The sequence below is a fragment of the Crotalus tigris genome, unplaced genomic scaffold, assembly GCF_016545835.1.
Source record: "Crotalus tigris isolate CLP2741 ecotype Arizona unplaced genomic scaffold, ASM1654583v1 scf7180000024454.734221, whole genome shotgun sequence".
Taxonomy (NCBI): domain Eukaryota; kingdom Metazoa; phylum Chordata; class Lepidosauria; order Squamata; family Viperidae; genus Crotalus; species Crotalus tigris.
This window is the reverse complement of record NW_024100623.1, coordinates 210,198-229,649: the sequence shown is the minus strand read 5'-3', so window position 1 is coordinate 229,649 and position 19,452 is coordinate 210,198. Positions and strand designations below refer to the sequence as shown.

Genomic DNA, 19,452 nt, shown 5'->3' with positions numbered 1-19,452 from the left:
GTCTTAAGGCATATAAGCATAGATATGAGCAATCCCTATGGTTTGGCCTGACTGATTTGATGAGCTGCAATTTGTCCATCTGTCCCAACCAAAACAGACTAACAAAATTATAAGAAACAAAATTTCTTTTGCTCAAGAAATCACCTAGTCAGCCTTCAATTCAGGTTAGCTTGCTAGAATCTCCTAATATTCATATAGTGTACAGTTTTAGACTTTTTTTATCGTATGCGGATTGGAATGGAATTAGACAAGTAGGACAAGGACTTCCATGTGTACTGATAGAAGAGAATATTTGAATAGTAGCTTAGGGTTGAAATGTGAGGTCTGAGTTTGGATGTTTTCTTGCAGGCATTTCATTACCAAACTGAGTAACATCATCAGTGCTAGTAAGGGAGTAGGAATTTGCTCTCATTTTATATACTAGTGGCTCCATATGTGCATATTAGCTAAATGGAAAAGTAGAAATAATATCTAACTAAATGAAAAAGTAGAAATAATATCTGAAAAAATAGCGATGTGCAGAGATTTACCTTAACTTCATGTTAAAAGCATTGATATGGTGGAGTTCCTAATGTGGGAGTTTTCACAACTATGTCCCTAATTTGAACACAAAATATCTATATTCTGTTGAATTTGTACTTCCTTATCCATGTCCTCAGATACAAAAATAGTATCGATGATGGAGCAAGATTGATTTTCTGTTAATATGATCTAATATTATAAACACTAATTGGCAATTGCTCTTCAGAGCAGAAGGATATTTCCTAGTTTGTTGTAACTGGTGTTGCATTCCCCCCCCCCCAATTTTTTTTTTTGCATCTTCCCTTTTGTTTAAAATTAAACATCAAGGTTAACATTGAAGATCTTTCCCTCAACCTGTGATATGATGGAAGTCCTTCCTTAAACTAAGTTGTGAAATGCTATTTTTTTTTAATTCTTTCCCACAAATATCTATGATCCTTTTTAAATGTTTGATAAATCTTTGATTGGGAATTACCCAGCCAGAGTTGGTTGATAGATGTGCAGCTGTATAAATGTTTTAAATAAATAAAATAAAATGAATGAATAGCAGATTTGAAATAAAGTTTGGCAGTTAGAAGCAGGAAGAATTAAAGCAAAGCCTGTCAAAACAAATGCCTTACTTCCAATTCTGTTTTAGAAATGTGATGAATCACAAACTGCACTGTCATTATTACATTCAAAGTCATAGTTCATCCCACATTCTTAATTCATTCTTGGATCCTAATTTTTTCTTTCTGCCTTTCTATATGCACACACACACACACACACACACACACACACACACACACACATTCTGTATATTACACTCCTATGCTATGGTAGATAGAATGTATATAATTTAGGAGTTAGAGATTCTGTTCCTCAAGCCTCAGTTTCATTATACATCTTTCCCTGAATGCAGATGTACTTCTTTAATGGTATAGGTTAGAATCCATCATCTTCATAATCTGTCCAGTATTTAGCCACTATTGGTTGAGAGTATTCCAATTAAAATTGCTACAGTTTCCCAAAGGCAAAGAGTTAGTACTTCCTGGTGGTGCATATTAGTAAACACTACATATAATAAGCACTGGGTAACAGTAGAGAAATATCCTCTCCCAACACACATCAACAAGGGGTGGTAGAAGTCTTGTACACAAGAGCCTGACATATTGCAATCTCCCCCCCCCCTCTCTTCTCTCTTTTCTCTTTTCTCTTTTTCTCTCTCTCAGTTTAATGGAAGGTGGATTGTACCTACCATTCTGATAGATCCAAAGTCAATGAAGTCCCTGATTTGCTTTGTGAATATACAAAAAAGCAATGTTGCTACCTTAAAAAAATTTCGAGCACAGCCTCTTTCCACTGCAGTCATTTAGTGCAGGAGCAGTACTGCAGAAAAGTACAGCAGCAGCCATCAGACCTTCCCTGGTAAATTCAACAATATTATTGGCATTACATGAACATATCCACTTATCATAAAATATTAAAACACCTATAAATGATAGTATAATATGTTTCATATTATTGCTCTATTTCTATTTTCTAAATTACTGTTTATTTGAAAATGTATGGCTGTAAGAGATGTTGGGGGGGCAACATTTAGCTATAGATTTTGTATTAAGAAAAATTAGCATAATAATAATAAAATCTTAAGCATATAGTTCATTCTCCTGCTATGTGTTGTCTCCAGCACAAGTGCTTTAATATATATAAATATAAAGACTAAGACTCCATTGTGCTATTTTAGAATATTGGGTATATTCTGAAGTGTGGTTGCATGCAGATGACGAATAAAAATTTTCTAACATATTTTGAACTTAAGTAGCAAATATAGTCTTGACTTTGAAAACAGTGCACATCAGGCAGAATATAACTGTTAACTTCACTTGGAATAAGAATTGTATATTACAAGTCTATCCTTATTTTCATCTATTCAACCTTTCCCTGTAAATTGAATTTGATTGAAATGGGAAAGGCCAGTTTAATCTAATCTCATCTAGCAATATATTATTGGAAATATTTTTCCTCTGGTAATAAGATGCAGTGATTTTGTGCCTTCTTTCCAATATATTTGGAAATTCACTTGGAAGGCCTGTATGGTTTATTTGTACATTAAACCATAAGTTATTTAGGCTGTTAGAGAACTGACAGTGCAGTCTTCTGTCTCAGGTAACTGGGAAAGCACTAAAAGAGTGCCAACTCTGATTTTTAAAAAAATCTTAGAGTGAAAAATAGGAAGCTCAAAGAAATAATTACATACTATAATTAAAAAAAAAAAAAATTCTCCGGAGTTTTGAACCGGCAACCTACTATCCACAAAGCAAGAATTACAGTTATTGTGCTGTTAGAGATTTATGAAAAAGAAATCTCTAAAATAGTGTTCCCCAATCTTTCTGGCATTAGGGACCACTTTTGGGAAAAAATTGTCTTCCGCGGACTGGGGGAGGGGATGGTTTTGCGCACAACTTAGATTCCGCACATGTACAGATGAAACTTCACTTGTTTGCCCGCCACGATCCGGTTTCTAACAGACCACAGACCTGTATTCTAAGACATTAGGAGAAACAAAGTCAGTAAGAAAGGATTTTCTCCCCCTTAAAGCTGCTTGTTCCAGCGTGTATGTTTATGTTCTACCTTGGTGTCTATAAATTGAATTTATCACACAAGTGAGTGAAGGTTATCCTCCCATAAGCTTAAAAGCTGCATTGATAAACAAATTTATGAGATACTCTTAATACATGTCAACTACTTAAAGTGCCCTTTTAAGAAAATATTCACAGCAAGCTGAATTAGTCTTGAGCAGCAAGAGGGGGAGGAATCAGACAGGACAAGTGGCCCAGTAAGTCAGATAACTTATATTCGTTGCTCATATCTCAAAGATAGTTTAGCCAGCATGACTTACTAGAACAAGACAAATGAGAAGAAGGATGAGTTTATCAAAAATATTCCAATGTCACGCTGTAATTTGCATTGTGTCTGCTTTACAGATATGTATCAACTTTAGAATGAGCATGGTTGCAGCCATCTTTTTCCTTCTCATTCCTAGTTGCCACATAGCACAGAGGGAGGGGGTTTGCCAGGTGTTGCGTTAGACAAAACAGACTTTCTCTCTCCGACTTTCTTTCATGGGAACCAAGGTCATTGGCTGCTCCCAAGACTGCGGGTTGGGCGTTTCATGAAAAGCCTGCCAACAAGCTGAGTGGGGAAACGTATTTGCTTGCATAGCCTTGGGGTTGGGATTTCTTAACTTTGTATTGCGGAATTGTTGTGCATCTCTTCAGATTTGGTTTCACTTTTGAAGTACCGATACTCTGTATCAATAAACACGTTCTTTGAGCAATTTGCAAGCCTTGGAGTTCTGCTTTATTTGTCTCGGTCGATTGGAACCTTGACTATATGTACATACACATATAAAATGTCCATGATTACTCAATCCTAGGAAGAAAAGCAATTGGCCACTGGTTTCCTGGAACAAAAAATTGTAATGGCCCAAGAATGGAGAACTGATCAATGGGAAGACAAGATAACCAATCTAGGCTGAATCCCTTGCAACGTGTGGCCAAAGCTGTCTCCATTCAGACTGTTCTTACACTGGCATGGAGTCAAGCTGGTGAGACTATAGGACAAGAGCATATTAAACTATGAGTGCAGACACATGCCTTAGAATCTCCCCCATGTAACCATAGGAAAAAGACACTGTGTTGGAGGGCCCAAAAAATGATCAGAAAATATGGGCATAAGAAAGGGCCTATAGTTTCTGATTATTTCTGATTAATGAACATAAATGCTTTCCTTCCCTAACTGAACTGTTTGGAAAGGCCTCAAAGCTGCATAATGAAGTCTGCTGGGAGGTAGAACTAAGCAAATAAGTGTTTGTTCCATTTCAAACCAATCCTTTGTTAGTTACTTCTTCCCTCTAAGCCAGTGGTTCTCAACCTGTGGGTCGGGACCCCATTTGGGGTCGAACGACCATTTCACGGGGGTCGCCAAACAACGCAGTCCGCCATTTTTCCCCCCTTTTCCTTAGCTGTGCTACTCCCTTTTATTCTATTGGCTTTTGAAAGCCAATAGAACAGACTCTCTTGAATAGAATAGAATATCGGCCGGCGCAGGGGGCGGCACCATGCATGCGTGGTGCTCCTGGACAGGGAAAGTCCTTGACTTACGACCGGTTGGGTAGTCCTCGACTTACGACCGGTTGGGGGTCACGGCATTAAAAAGGTTGAGAACCACTGCTCTAAGCTCTGGATCAAAAGGCCTCTCAATTTTGGTAAACTTTAAAATGTGTGGATATGCATATTGCCTGGGGAATTCTTGGAGTTGAAGTTCTCACATCTTAAATTTTCAAAATAGAGAAACATCGATCTAGATTTGCTAAACACTGCAAAATGCAGTGTTTTGAATAGACAGTGTTTCCTTTCTAGCCACCTTCTTTCCATCACCTTTTCTTTCCCCTTGAATTTTGGAAAACAAGATGTAGCCATTTTGTAAGTGTTTAAATTGACCAGAAAATTGTTTTGCCTTAAGAGATATTTGTGTTCTGATTCAGATATTGCATTGTATTACAGTTGGTGTGTGTACTTTATTACATATTTGTTTTATCTGCATTCAGACATTTGTGTGTTTGTGTAATTGTATAAACAAAGTTCATGAAGAGAAATTTCTTCCTAAATTTGTTTAGGATTGCAGCTTGTATAAAAATAGGATTGCAGTTTATACAAGAAAAAAGTGAAATGTTGAACATATTTGAGCTCATTTAGGCTTCAGAGTGACATGTTTTCAAGATGCAGTAGTTAGGTGATGGTGAATCTGTGACATATGTCACAGGTGACACCCCATGTTATTTTTGGTGACATGGCAGCATGCCTGTTCTTCCTTAGTTTTCTGAGCCTCACAAGAATGTGGCATGCTCTTGTAAGGCCTGTAGACCCTCTGAAAGTCACCCAAGAGGGTCATGCTCTTGCACGGCCTCTGAAACTTCCCTCCATTTTCAGAAGCTGCAAGGCCACACAAGAACATTCTCCAAAGTTTCCAGAGTGAAGGTCTCATGTGACTCACCACTGCCACAGATAGGCCTTTTTTTTTTTTTTTTCCTGAGAGGAACCTGGGGCAAGGGCAAAATATTCATTTGACTAAGTATTGCACCATTTCAAACAATTAAAAAAATTGTTTCCTTTTTTGTCCAGGTGTGTGTGTGTGTGTGTGTGTGTGTGTGTGTGTGTGTGAGAGAGAGAGAGAGAGAGAGAGAGAGAGAGAGAGAGAGAGAGAGAGAGAGAGAGAGAGAGAAGCAGAGTTAACTTAGACATTTTCTCAATTTCTGACATAACTGAGCTCAAAAGTTTGCCATCACTGAGTAGATTGAAATGAAGGTCACTTAAGCTCTTGTAATCTACCACATAAGTAAATATTACTGTTGTTAATATTATATTTTTATTTAATCTTTTAAATATATAACTACAGTGACCATACATCCTTTATTATAAATGACAGTTCTTTATTTCAGAAAGCTGTCCTTTAGTTTTATTTATTTTTGTAAAACTGACTTTTACTTCTGAAGCTCACTTTACCTTTAAATTACAATTCTTTCCAAATCTTTCCCTGATTTTAAGGGCTTCATGCAAAAGAAGAGAAGAGCAGTGTGCTGCAAATAGTTTTTATTTTTCTGGACATTTCTCCTGCTCCAGAGCATCTACCAAGTGATAGGTTACAAGGAACATGCCCTTTGGAAGACTGTTGACTTCCTTAAAATACAATTCTTTATTGGCAAAATGGGCATCTATATCGTTTTTTACAATTAAAGCTAAGCAACATGACAAAATAAAAATTCAAAAAGTAAACAAAATTAATAATTGTACTGTTAAAATACAAAACAGAATACAAAGTATCATGCTAAAAATGCAGCATGGGCCAACTGATAAAATAAATTTTAAAAGAGAAATTAGCCCCAAATTTATTTATCTGTCTGTCTGTCTCAGGGTAGCAAACATACCTAATACTCTTACCGTTTTTCCCCAAGAAGCAATCAAACATTGAAAAACAATTTAAGAGCCCCTTTCTTACCTCACTGTGAGCTTTCTTTGCAGTTAGATAAGTCCCCCTTATTTGCCTAACCGGACAATATCTTCAGGGGCTTATAGTGCCAATATTTCTCCTTTTAGTGAAGCAGCATCAGATTGAAGTCATAACAGTGACAGTGAGGACAATTAACCAGTGGGACAGCTTGTCTTCAGAAATCGTGGGCACTCCATCACTGGAGATTTGTAAGAAGAGACTAGACCCATGGTGGAGAACTTATGGCACACATGCCACAGGTGGCACGCAGAGCCCTCTCTGTGGGTACCCGTGCCGACGCCCCCATCCTAGGCCTTCAGCTGGGTTTTATAAAACCTTTTCGCTTTAGGCCTCCGCTGCCGTGTGCAAAAAAAAAAAAAGGTTCAATCAATCAATTTCAACTTGTTACAGGAAAAAAAAGATCTCGGAAAGTTGGAATTGATTGATTGATTGAATTTTTTAGTCCCATCCAGTCTGCCGTTACCACTGCAGCCACACCCACCCAATTGGCCACATCCAATGAGCCACGCCCACCCAGTACTCAATGATATATAAGTGGGTTTTGGGTTGCAGTTTGGGCACTCGGTTTCTAAAAGGTTCGCCATCACTGGACTAGACAGTCACTTTTCTGAAATGGTATAGGTTCTGCTGCTCAAGCAGGGGGCTGGACTAGAAGACCTCCAAGGTCCCTTCCAGCTCTATTCTATTCTAATTCAAAAACATAACAGCTAGTCCAGTGTGATGCCACTTAGATGTCCCCTTGGTTCCCTGCCCCACTTCATTTTTTAAAATTTTAAACTGAGTGAGGGAGGGAAAGAGAATGAGAGATTGCTTCTTATTTTATAGCATGCCAATTTCCCATTTAATGGTTTCCTTTAAAAAACATTATTACTATAAAGAGTCAACCTTCAGCCTCATCCTTATTTCCAGGAATATCTCAGATCCACATATAGGACTCAGAAGCTTTATGAAAAAGTAAAAATAATAAATGGCACCAGTCCATTGCTCTGCTTGGAAGTTTTTACTACTTAATTTAAACTTACCTAACTACATAGAGAAAAGAGATAGGTCTGTACTATCAAGGACTTCCAGTCTAAAACAGAAGAGCAGCTAAAATCAGATGTTCAGTTGCCATTAATATGACTACTTTTTCAAATTAAAAAAAATCTAAATAACAAATGCAGGAAACCCAAATGAGACTGGAATACAATATTGCTTAATGTAAGATACTGTTCTGTATTTTAGTACTATGGGAGGGGGGCACTAAAAGTGCTATTTACTTCTGAAGAAAGTTTCTATTTGTTCCAAAGTTTTCCTCCTTGAGTTAAAATGTTTGAGAAGACCAAGATTTTTATTCAAATGTGGCATGGCAATGACAAATTCAAAATAAAATAAAATCCTACGTCATGTTTGAAACATCTGCCCCTCAGATTTTTCTTTGAAGAAGAAAAAAATGTAGACTTAATAAGATACCATCAGAAAGTGAACTTCAAGACTTAGGAAAGATGGATGGATGGATGGATGGATGGATGGATGGATGGATGGATGGATAGATAGATAGATAGATAACCTTTATTTTCATTTTTTTACTGTGGGCACATTGGCACACATTAAAAATGAAATTTAGTTGCTTGCTCTCAAAATGAACAACATAAACTTGTATACTTATACTTCAGAAAAATAAAGTTTACTACATTTACCCTGGGATCATTTAAAGGAAAATATAAGTATATATAAATAAATACATGGGGACGAAGGTCATGTTGGGAACAATCTTTTTTCCTTCAGGTTCAAATTCTCAGTTATTCATAAAGCTAAATTCTGTGCTCCTTCCTTACCTAATTCTGCCATAATTGCTCTCTAGCTCCTCTATAGTTTATTACAAGGCAAGGCAAGGCAAAATTGGTGGAATTGTTAAAGGGTTTGAATAATCAATAGCCATATTAACTTTGGGTATTTAAGAGGATGGAAAAAATAATTTCAATCCTCCTGTGTTTTGTTGAAACACTGGGAATTCCATAATCCCTGGAGTTGGAATTGAAGTCCAACAAATTGGTGAGAATCAAAATGGAAGTGGCTGGTTTACAGTAAACAGGCAAGCCCCACTTTTGGTTCCTTCAACATCAACGGGTTTGGAGGGTGATAAACTCTGTACTGCTTTTGTTCTTATCCCAGAACTTGACAAGATTACTGTTCTAAGATTTTCAATATTACCATTTCAGTTAGAGCTCACTTCCATCTTGATATTGGGTTATTTGGATATTAAGAAACGAGAAGAAGAAATAGCAGATGAGTTGGTAGGTAGTTTACCTTGCAGACAATAGTTTAGCCCCCATGGGAGAAATCTAGAATAAAGCATCTCAAAATATTCCAAGAAACATCACCTTAATTAACTCATTAAAAACGAGGTGGGAATTCCTGTTGCCATTTCCAAGATTTGACGTTGACCTCAAACAAACCATCAAGAAACCTGCCAGAAGTTTTAGTCTTGCACAGCTGTATGGGCTGGACATTTCTACAAGCCTTTCTTTACTGCCAAGTTAAAAGGACCAGGTCTTGTTCTAGCAGAAAAGTACACTGGCACAAAATTTGCTTTTCCATTGCTAGTTATATTCGGCTAGTATTGTTCACCATTTGTTTTGCTACTGAATGGTGACGTCTTGTTTTTGCTTCATGCAGGACATATTAAACAAAGCAATTGATAAAATCCTCTGGGTGCTGCTTTCCTGCTCTCTAGATGCTATCAGCTGGCAGGAAATTGTGTGGAAATTAGTGCAATGAGGCTGGAATGGGGCTTTGTGTGTGTGTGTGTGTGTGTGTGAGAGAGAGAGAGAGAGAGAGAGAGAGAGAGAGAGTCTTAACAGATGACTGTACCATCTCCCTTGTTTTGCTGCATGAGTCAAAGTGGATCAAACCTGGAATATGTCAGGATGACTTAAACTGTCTCCCCCAAAAATACATCATTGGGATGCTAAACAAACAAACAAACAGGAGGTGGCCAAGGTGTGTTCATACTATGATTAAAGGCCCTGCTAATTCCTTTGGAGAATGTGGTCAGGATCAACAACTGCACAATTTTGCTTTATAACACTGACTGACTGCAACAAATTGCATGGTAATGGGAACACATAACTCATTTGTCCAGTAAAAGTTCCAAGTGAGCCTTTCATATAATAGCAAGAATTAAGAGTTAGGATTTTTCATCATCTGATAATGAACTGAACTCTTAAATTATTTATAATAATAGTAATGATATTAATAACCACAAAATAATATATTTTAATAACTTAATGTTCATTAAGAAATATGGGGCGACTATTTTAGTATCATTACCAGGGAATGTTTGCAAAATTACAGAATTATTCTACAGAATGCCTCTGCTTAGTTGGTTTGATTTGTAAAACAAATCAAATCAAATCAAACTACAATATTGTAGTTAATTATCCAACCTTTGCTCCATTCATAATAGTATGTCCCATGCTGAAACAAATGCAGGCTCTGTGTATGAAGGCTGAAAATGACATTAATTAATAAATGTACAGGGCAATGCAAAACATCGCCAATTAAACAGAACCATCAATTATTACAGTTCTGTGAAAAAATATACATGGCATTCCAGACCACTGTGATTATATTTAATACTTTATTGGTTCATAGTTACAATATTTGAAAAAAATGAAATTGTGATTTAAATGAAATATTCCTCATACTCCTTTAAATGTTTACTGTATTCAGATGTTAAATTGGAGCTATACTGAAATGCATCCATTTAACAGATGCGGTCAAGGGAGACCTCTGAAACCCAGTCCTTATTTATTCTGCAAGTGCATTAAGGATCCATTAGCTGTTTTTGCAGCGTAGGGCTTTTCCCGCTTCCATTAAGGGTTTTTTTCTCCTTTGCCTCCAAATACTGGCAACTGAAAGAGAGATCAGATCAATAAAATTATTCCTCTTACATAATTGTAAAAGGTGTTTTTTTTTTTACTTTATTTTCCTTTTCCTCCTCCTTCTCCACCCACTCCTTCTTCCTTCTCTTGTTACTCTGCTTTGCCTTCTGTTTTGCTTTTTTAATGAATGTATTTACTTCTGGGGCTCATGTGCCTCTTTCAGTATCTTTTCTCAACTCTAGCCTTTCTTCTGACCAGGTTCAATTTTGTGCTTCTCTGCTATTCCTCATTTTTTCTTTTTCTGGCTAAGTGCTCTGGCACTAATAATCACAAGCCTGCTTCAAGGCAGACTGCCAATGATGAGACAGCAGTCACAGAATTTTATTCTCTAGAGGTGGGGAGATCTTTGCTTTCTACCCACTAAGCCTCTGAAATCTGCAAAACTAAAGAAACCATTCACCAGCATAAAAGATGTGGAGCAAGCTAGTCCTTCCCATCAGTTATTATCTTCCACACATACCTCATGGCTTTACTGACCTTTGGCCACATGCTGTATTTATGGTAATATGTTACATTCTTTTTAGGCACATTTCCAAAATAGTATATTAGATCCATTAAAAGAAATAAAACCACCTGCTTGCAGACTGCTCTTTCCCATATATCAACTTGATATTTTTATGACAGCTTCAGATAGAGAATATAACATCCAGTGGATTTTCTACCCCCCACCCCCCCACCCCCTTTCTGACCTGATTCTGAAAATCTGAGATGAATCTTGCTCAAAATAAATGCACGGAGAAAATGCTGAATGAAACCTTTTTGTAATTAACAATTGTGGTTTAATTAACTAGTCCTTTCCTTTGGGTTTCTATATTAGAATAACTTTCTCGTGTTTTATAATTAATAAAATACTGATTGCAGTGAAAGCATATTTGAATATCCTCAGATAGTACAATCCTTCACGTTGCTTGCAGTTTTAAAAATGTTCAGCTTGTAGAATGCCCCTTTGATAGAAGCACAGTCAAGAAGCGACTAGGCTCATATCTACTGTCCACTGCCTTTAGGAAATCCCCCCCCCAATGCCTTCTAAAAAGCCTCATGGTAGAGTCCTAGTATTGTTTGACAGCTCCATGTCAAACAGATTCAGCAAATAATGTCTTCCTGTCCCTGAACCTTCATGCCAACAAAAATGTTTTCTGATCAATTTTGACTGGCTAGGTCACCATTAAAACTACAGAGGTTTGCCAAGAAGGGGGGGGGAAACCAGCTAACAATCTTATCAGCCCATAAGAATTCCCATCAAAAGTAAATAGGTAAATATTTAAAGTCTTCATTTTGTTACTCTAAAGATGTAATTATTTTTTTCATATATTAATAAAGAATTGATGGGTTTTTTATTGATTCACTCCTTAGTCACATCCGGTTTTTAATCTTTCTTGTTTTTCTCTTTTCTTCAGTACTTCCTTATGCAAGAGAATAACTAGTAATTAAAATGTGCAGGATGACAAGATGGAGCAGCCAGTGCTTGTACCACCAGGTCCGGACAGCTTTCACTACTTCACTAGAGAGTCTCTTGCAGCTATCGAACAACGCATTGCTGCAGAAAAAGCCAAGCAGTCCAAACAAGACCATAAAGACAATGACGAAAATGGGCCAAAACCAAGTAGTGACTTGGAGGCTGGCAAATCACTGCCATTTATTTATGGTGACATCCCTCCTGGAATGGTCGCTACTCCCTTGGAAGACCTGGATCCATTTTATGTTAATACAAAAGTGAGTATTTCACATTATCATTTGTCTTGCCTCTTTCTCTCCTATTGAGGGTAGGATAGCCACCCTTTCAGATTTTCTGGCCAATATACAATCTACAGTTTGCACAAGGTTCCCTTTGAGAGCTCTACACATCTGTACTTTTGGATATGAAGAACTGTTATACTGCATAACTTTTTATTTGTGCTGCATAGGAAAGTGATCCTAACAAATCACTAAAAATGAATATTTCAAAGATGACTAAGAAAAATTAAAAGACAGATCACAATGTGTGAGTAATGTTAGAAGACGAGTCCAAAAATTATAATCTGTTTTATAGTAGATTATTTATAAATGAAGTTGGTCCTTTCTGCAAGATGATTACTGTGCTGTTCTGAGATTGACACAGAAAGTTGCTAGAGTAACAACCTGGCATTCAGTAGCAGCTTGTACTAAGGCCTTTTTCATCTGTGATCATGGATGAGAGAACAACTAGGTGTGCTTAACTGAGAGCTGGCTGAGCATCTGGGGCAGATCCCCTCTCTGAAATGTACTTCACCCTTAGGACAGTGCTGGTGGATAAGCTCTGGTCATTTGGGTTATTCCAAGAGGTGCTGCTCTACAGATAAATAGATACAAAATCTTGTTGTTAATTTGGACTGCAGGCATTAGAGCCGTGGTGGTGCAGTGGTTAGAATGTAGTGGTGCAGCACTGCAGGCTAACTCACTGTTCCCTCAAGGAGTTCGATTCTGAGCAGCTGAAGATTGATTCAGCCTTGCATCCTTCCAAGGTTGGCAAAATGAGGACCCAGATTGTTGGGGGAATATGCTGACTCTGTAAATCGCTTAGATAGGGCTGTGAAGCACTGTGAAGCAGTATATAAGTCTAAGTGCTATTGCTATTAGATGGGATTGTTGTTCTTGTACCAGCCTCCCTGCAATGTTGTAGCCTCCCTGCCCGAGCCCATTGGCTGCGCTGGTGGTGTAGTTCCCCAGGCTTATAGTCTAGGGAACTTTAATTTTCCTTCCCTGGAGCTGGAGTCTGAGATAGCTTGGGAATTCATGATCACCATGTTAATCATACAGCTGACCTAGGTCATTAAAAGCCTAAAATGCAGTGATGATTGTGTGCCAGATCTGTTTTTTTGTGTCACAGCCATGTCACATGTTTTTTGTGTCACACAGGTAGTGTGATACTGGAGGAGATCACCTTCACTCCCTTATCGTTTTCAGAGCACTTTCGGATTGATTCCTCTATTTGATTGGTCCATCCTAGACAACTAATAGACCCTACTGGATTTCAGGGGAGTTTGGGGGGTGAGTTTGAAGTCTGGTGCACAGTTCGGCCCAACCCATAGTTGCTGCTTGGAATGAGAAGTCTATTGGGGCTTTGGATCACAGCTCTCTCCTTTTGAGGATCCCAAAAGCTGCCCTTGGATTACTGAGAAGCTAAGAAAGATGAAGTGTGAGAATATATGCCTAGAGAACCAGAGAATAAGGGGTGAACCCAACCAAGCATGAGTTAGAGCCACTAGACAGTACTCACTACACCTAACGTATGATATTAAGGGCAGCAAAACATCAATATTTTCCCACCCTTATTGAATTTACAGATAACTGCCCATCATTCCTGTTTAGAATAATTGAAGTTTTTCTTAGGAATATATGAAGCTTCTGTCAGATAAGGTCAGATATACTCCAGGTTAGACTTCTGACTTGAGGCAGGTCCTGTAGAGAGGCCAAGGTCAGGGAATTGTTACCATGGCCACTTACGTATTGAATCCATGTTCCTCCTGATTAGCTAAATTTTCCAGGGAGACAATATGCAGTTGCATACCAAAGGTAGTGAATTCATCCTTGAGAGTGGGTGTGGTCCTACTGTTACTGAAAGAGGGAACATCTTATCCTCTCATCAAGATGCCATTGCTAGATCCAACCATTTTAGATAACTTTTGACCTATCTGGATTATCTGAAAGTTTCAGTCGGGTTTCAGATCTGAAATGGGTCTGAAATGGCATCATTCGCTTGGAATGATCTCTTGCAGAAGTGGGATGGGAGAAGTGCATCCATCCTTACTCTTATCTCTCAGCAGTGTTTGATATCATTGACCATGGTATCTGTCTGGACTGACTTCAGGGGATAAGAATGAGAGGCACAGTTATATGCTGGTTCTCCTCTTTCCTTCAGGATTAGTTCAGTTGGTATGTACGGAGGAGGAGAGATCTATTCTACCGCCTCTTCTCTGTGGATTAACATAGGACTTCATGTGCTTCTCCCTCCTGTTTAATTTCTACATGAAACCAGAGCATCTACATCTTTGCCTCAGGCCAACAAGTGCTCCTGTGTAGGTTCTCTCTCAGTGTCTGGAGGATGCATAGGATCTGTCTTAGTGTCTGGAGCAGTGTCTGGAGCTGTGGTGTCGGAGTGGTTAGAATGCAGTACAGGTAGTCCTTGATTTACAACAGTTCATTTAGTGACCGTTCAAAGTTACAACGACACTGAAAAAAGTAACTTATGACCATTTCTCACACTTAAGACCATTGCAGCATCCCCGTGGTCACGTAATCAAAATTCAGACGCTTGGCAATTGGCTTATACTTATGACGGTGGTAGGGTCCCGGAGTCATGTGATCACCTTTTGCGACCTTCTGACAAGCAAAGTCAATGGGGAAGCTGGATTCACTTTACAATCATATTGCTAACTTTAACAACTGCAGTGATTCACTTAACAATTGTTACCAGTAACGTTGTAAAATGGGGCAAAACTCACTTAACAAATGTCTCATTTAGCACCAGAAATTTTGGGCTCAATTGTGGTCGTAAGTCGAGGACTACCTGTATTGCAGGCTGACTTTGTCCACTGCCAGGAATTTAATTCTCACCAGCTCAAAGTTAACTCAGCCTTTCATCCTTCTGAGGTCGATAAAATGAAGAACCAGATTGTTGGGGGCAATATGCTGACCCTGTAAACCGCTTAAAGCACTGTAGAGGACTGTGAAGCAGTTTATACAGTATGTCTAAGTGCTGTTACTATTGCTATGTGGGAATCTGGATGAAAAAGAAAGGCTTCAGCTCACCCCTGACAAGAATGAGAAGCATTGGGTTTTAGGGTCCCCTGGATCAAACAAAACTGGAAAAGGAAATAGGAACTGAGTGGTTGATTTTTTGGGGGCTTCCAGTCAAAGGAGAGCTCATTGGCTCATGAAGAGGAAAGAGAGGATATTTGCTGAGCAGCCACAAAAAATGGGTGTGGGGATAGTCAAGGGCCATCAGGAAAGGGATATACTTTGACTGGAAGCTCATCTGATCTAGAATTTTCCAGTATTAACTACCCCTGGTGGCATTTATATAAGTGCCAATTATTTGGAGATGAGTTTGGATTAAAAGTGAACTCTTGACCTGGGTTTATTTTAGATGCAATGTGCAGCAATGTCACATACAGTACATTGCATCGTACCTTAACTTTTATCCATATTCTTAAAGTATATGTAAGTTGAGGCCATCTCTTGATGCGACTTTCACTTGACCCACCTGCCCCCATTTAATTCTATACATTGCTCCTAATGCAGATCATACCATACTTTCAAAATATCCAATTTTTATGATTCTTTTGGCCACTTAGCTAAATTATTTACTGATAATAGTTATTCTGTATAAAGAACATGTCTTTCATATGCTTTGGTTCTCAATTTTGGAAGCTCACATAGAGTTTATTGTTTGGATACAAACTTTTAGCACCAGAGATCCATGGCTTAGTTTACAGAAAACAGACTACCACTGTTCTCTCTCACATTCTGGTGAGATAGAAGTTGCCTGAAGATGGGCCTGTAGCAAAAGTCTGTAAGCTCAGAAGACCAAACCTCTGATCCTGGTGACCAATCCAGATTGGCTGTGCCCCATGGGTTTTTGATACTACATTATTTCAATATAATTCCTCATAAAATAACCATGTGTTTACTGCACTAGAGGCTGCTGCTTTTTTATATTTTGAGTAACACAGCCAGGTAAACCTTTAAAAAGTAAAATCTTCACATTAAATCAATTCCTAAAATGTTGAAGCTATTTATATAAAGGTGAAGTTTATGTAGTTGTTTACATCTATATCCCTCTAAGAGTCTAATAGCTGTTAAACATAAATTTAAAATATATAAAAATACTTTATCCAGAAACAAATTACTTCCCACAAAGACCAAATAAAAGCAAGAGACTGCTAAAATTAAACAAAGAACAATTGATAATCAATGCAAGAAGCTTAAATGTCTGTCTAAAGAAAGTAGGTTTTGCCTGCTGACCGAAGGCCATCAAGGAAGGAACTAGAGAAGCTGACTCAAAAGTGAATTTGGAACTTGGTGTAGGAATCAATAAAGATAGATTGACATGGAATAGTCTACAGACACTCAGAAACAAATACTATCATTACCAAGAGCCAGTATGGGTTTGTGTAAAGTTATAAGGTCAGTAACTGTACTCCAATGGAACGACTAGTTTGGTGAATAAAAGGAACACTGTGTATTTTAATTGAAGTTAATTGGTAGTCATGATATTGCATATTGTTGCATGATATTGTTGTGGATAAAATGAATAAATGTGAGCAAGAGATTATTGCAATCCAGTGAATTTGCAACTAGTTGAACAACTACTTAAATAGTTCTTGTAAAAGTTCTGCATTGACCTGAAAAGAAAGATTAAGTAGGATTTTTCAGACCTCCAGTTTGGCTTTGTGCTATTCAGTATTTTTTAAAATGATTCTGAGAATGAGATGGAAGAAAATGCCAATTTGCAAATCTAGGAGGAATACTAAACATTAAAAGGAGAACTTGATAATTCAAAATAAACTTGGCAAGTTTAAGCAAGATTAGTTCAAACTGCATGAGATTCAGCTGTGAGAAATAAAGTCCTATATAGATAGGAAAACTCAAATGCATAAATTGGGAAGACTTTGTTTTGTGACAGTACACAGAAAGAGGATTTTAGAATGCTAATGAACCACTATAGAGTGTGAATATGAGCTAAAAATGTTAATGGGTTGGATTGTCAGAAGCATTATATCCAAATCATGGCAGATCATAATTCCATAGACCTCTGCATTGTGAAGAACAATTGAGTATTGTGTTCAATTCTGGGCATCCTACTGTAAAAAGTAACCACGTATTAAAGAAGCCAGAGAGAGTTCAAGGAAACTACTAAGATGAGAAAGAATGTGAACGTTAAAGCTTGAGAAAAGGTTAAAAGTTGCAATAGAAGACTTTGGTGGGGAAAAGACAGCAGTAGAAGGAATGGCCTATACTTTGTTGAAAGTTAGGCCAGGACAATGAATTGGAATTAAGTGAATGAAGGTTGACTCTGAATATTAGAAGGAGCTTCCTCACAATAACTGCTTTTAAGCAATGGTTTACCTAGAACAGGGGTCCCCAACCCCCGTCCGTGGACCGGTACCGGGCCGCAGCATGCCAACAACCAGTCCACACAAACAAGCAAAGCCCCATCTGTGGGATGCAGGCAGCACACAAAACCATGCACTCTCTGGTCCGTGGAAAAACCTTTCCCCACGGAATTGGTCCCTTTTGGGCACCTCTGACCTAGAACTTTTCAAATGGAGGCAGCAGGGTTGGACTAGATCAGGGGTCCCCAACCTTTTGAGGTTGGCGGCTCAGAAGGCAGGAGGGGGAGAAGAGGGGATGGTTTTGTGGAAGGGGCTCACGTTCCTTCCAACTCACTTACCCTTTGACATTATGTTTCCGTGCCGTGGCAAATGCTATATTGTTTATATAGTAAATAATAAGTCTTTTTACTACAAAGGTTAGTTCAAGGATTGGTTCAGGGTTTTCTTGGAAAAAGCAAACACAGAAAAATTAATACAACATTGCATATGTTTAATTTGCTTTTACTTTTTCTTTTTTTCTTCCAGACTTTTATAGTATTGAATAGAGGGAAGGCAATTTTCCGATTCAGTGCCACCCCTGCCCTATACATTTTAACTCCTTTCAACCCTCTTAGAAAAATAGCTATTAAGATTTTGGTACATTCATATCCTTTTCAAATGGTTGGTAACAAATACTTTTCTCAAGATAACAATTTATTACTGTAACTTGTTTCATTTCTTATTTCTATAATGTTTATTAGGTTGAAAAGAAAGTTGTTGCAAACTATTTAAATGTAAAATGAATATCTAAAATTCATGGAAATGCTCAGCTAAATGTCCACAGAATACTCAAATAAGCAAATGGCCTCAAGAGCCAGGTGCATTCTGGGAGTGAGCACTGGTGGTCCCACCATGGAAAGATATGCCTGCTTTCACTTGTCTTTATGCAATTCCCTGCTATGAAGTACTGGCCAGCAGTGTGAAAACATTTTCAGAATTGAGTGTTTTCTTATGCCAGGAATTTTCAAGAATGCTCATTTAGCTATTAAGTTTAAGCTCCCAATTCTTTGATGGACTTCAAGCAAAGTCAAGAGTTTTTGAAAAGTTCTCAGTAGTCCTTGTACAGGTTTACTTTGTAGTAAGTTCAATGGATTCCATAGATTCCTAAGGTAAGTTATTACATAATCACAATCTAAATTATCTATATATATTAAGTTCTTAGTTCTTAAAAATTGTCCTTTATAAATTATCAATGGTAAACTGGAATAGATTGCATCAAACCATTGTCATATATACATGTAGTCCTCGACTTACAGTATTTTGTTTAGTGACCATTTGAAATTACAACAGCACTGACAAAAGTGACTTATGACCATTTTTCACATATACAACCATTGCAGACTCCCCAGGGTCACATGATCAAAATTCAGATGTTTAGCAACTAGTTCATATTTATGATGGTTGCAGTGTCCTGGGGTCATGTGATCATCTTTACAACCTTCTGACAAGCAAAATCAATGGGGAAGCCAGATTCACTTAACAACCTTGTTACTAACTTAACAACTGCAATGATTCACTTAACAACTGTGGCAAAAAAAGGTAATAGAATGGGGCAAAACCTACTTAACAAATGTCTCTTTAGCAACATAAATCTTGGGCTCCATTGTAGTCATAAGTCGAGGACTACCTATATATGTTGCTATATTTTTTTCACTAAATATAGATTGTATTATAAAGTCAGATAATAAGTCATTATTTCTGGGGATATTTTTCTAGAAACTGGATGTTAAACATCTTTACAGGATGGCTGTTTGAAAAAAGCTGATAAAGAAATTATTGAACATGATACTTAAATATTCTAGTTCTTTGCATATGATATAAATAAGAAATTCCAAAGTTTT

The 19,452-nt window shown here is 37.7% G+C and overlaps 1 protein-coding gene across 7 annotated transcripts in view; it reads left to right on the top strand.

Moving 5' to 3' along the window:
• LOC120303067 (sodium channel protein type 1 subunit alpha) overlaps positions 1 to 19,452 on the top strand; it is a 103,843-nt gene that overhangs the window by 22,158 nt on the left and 62,233 nt on the right. For 5 of the 7 annotated variants that reach the window (XM_039332213.1, XM_039332209.1, XM_039332206.1 and 2 more), the window contains exons 2-3: positions 11,897 to 12,212; positions 18,098 to 18,216. In XM_039332213.1, coding sequence (XP_039188147.1) covers positions 11,949 to 12,212; positions 18,098 to 18,216 — 383 coding nt within the window. In that variant the 5' untranslated portion in view covers positions 11,897 to 11,948. The remainder of the gene's footprint in view (positions 1 to 11,896; positions 12,213 to 18,097; positions 18,217 to 19,452) is intronic. The other 2 variants (XM_039332212.1, XM_039332211.1) reach the window with 1 other exon arrangement.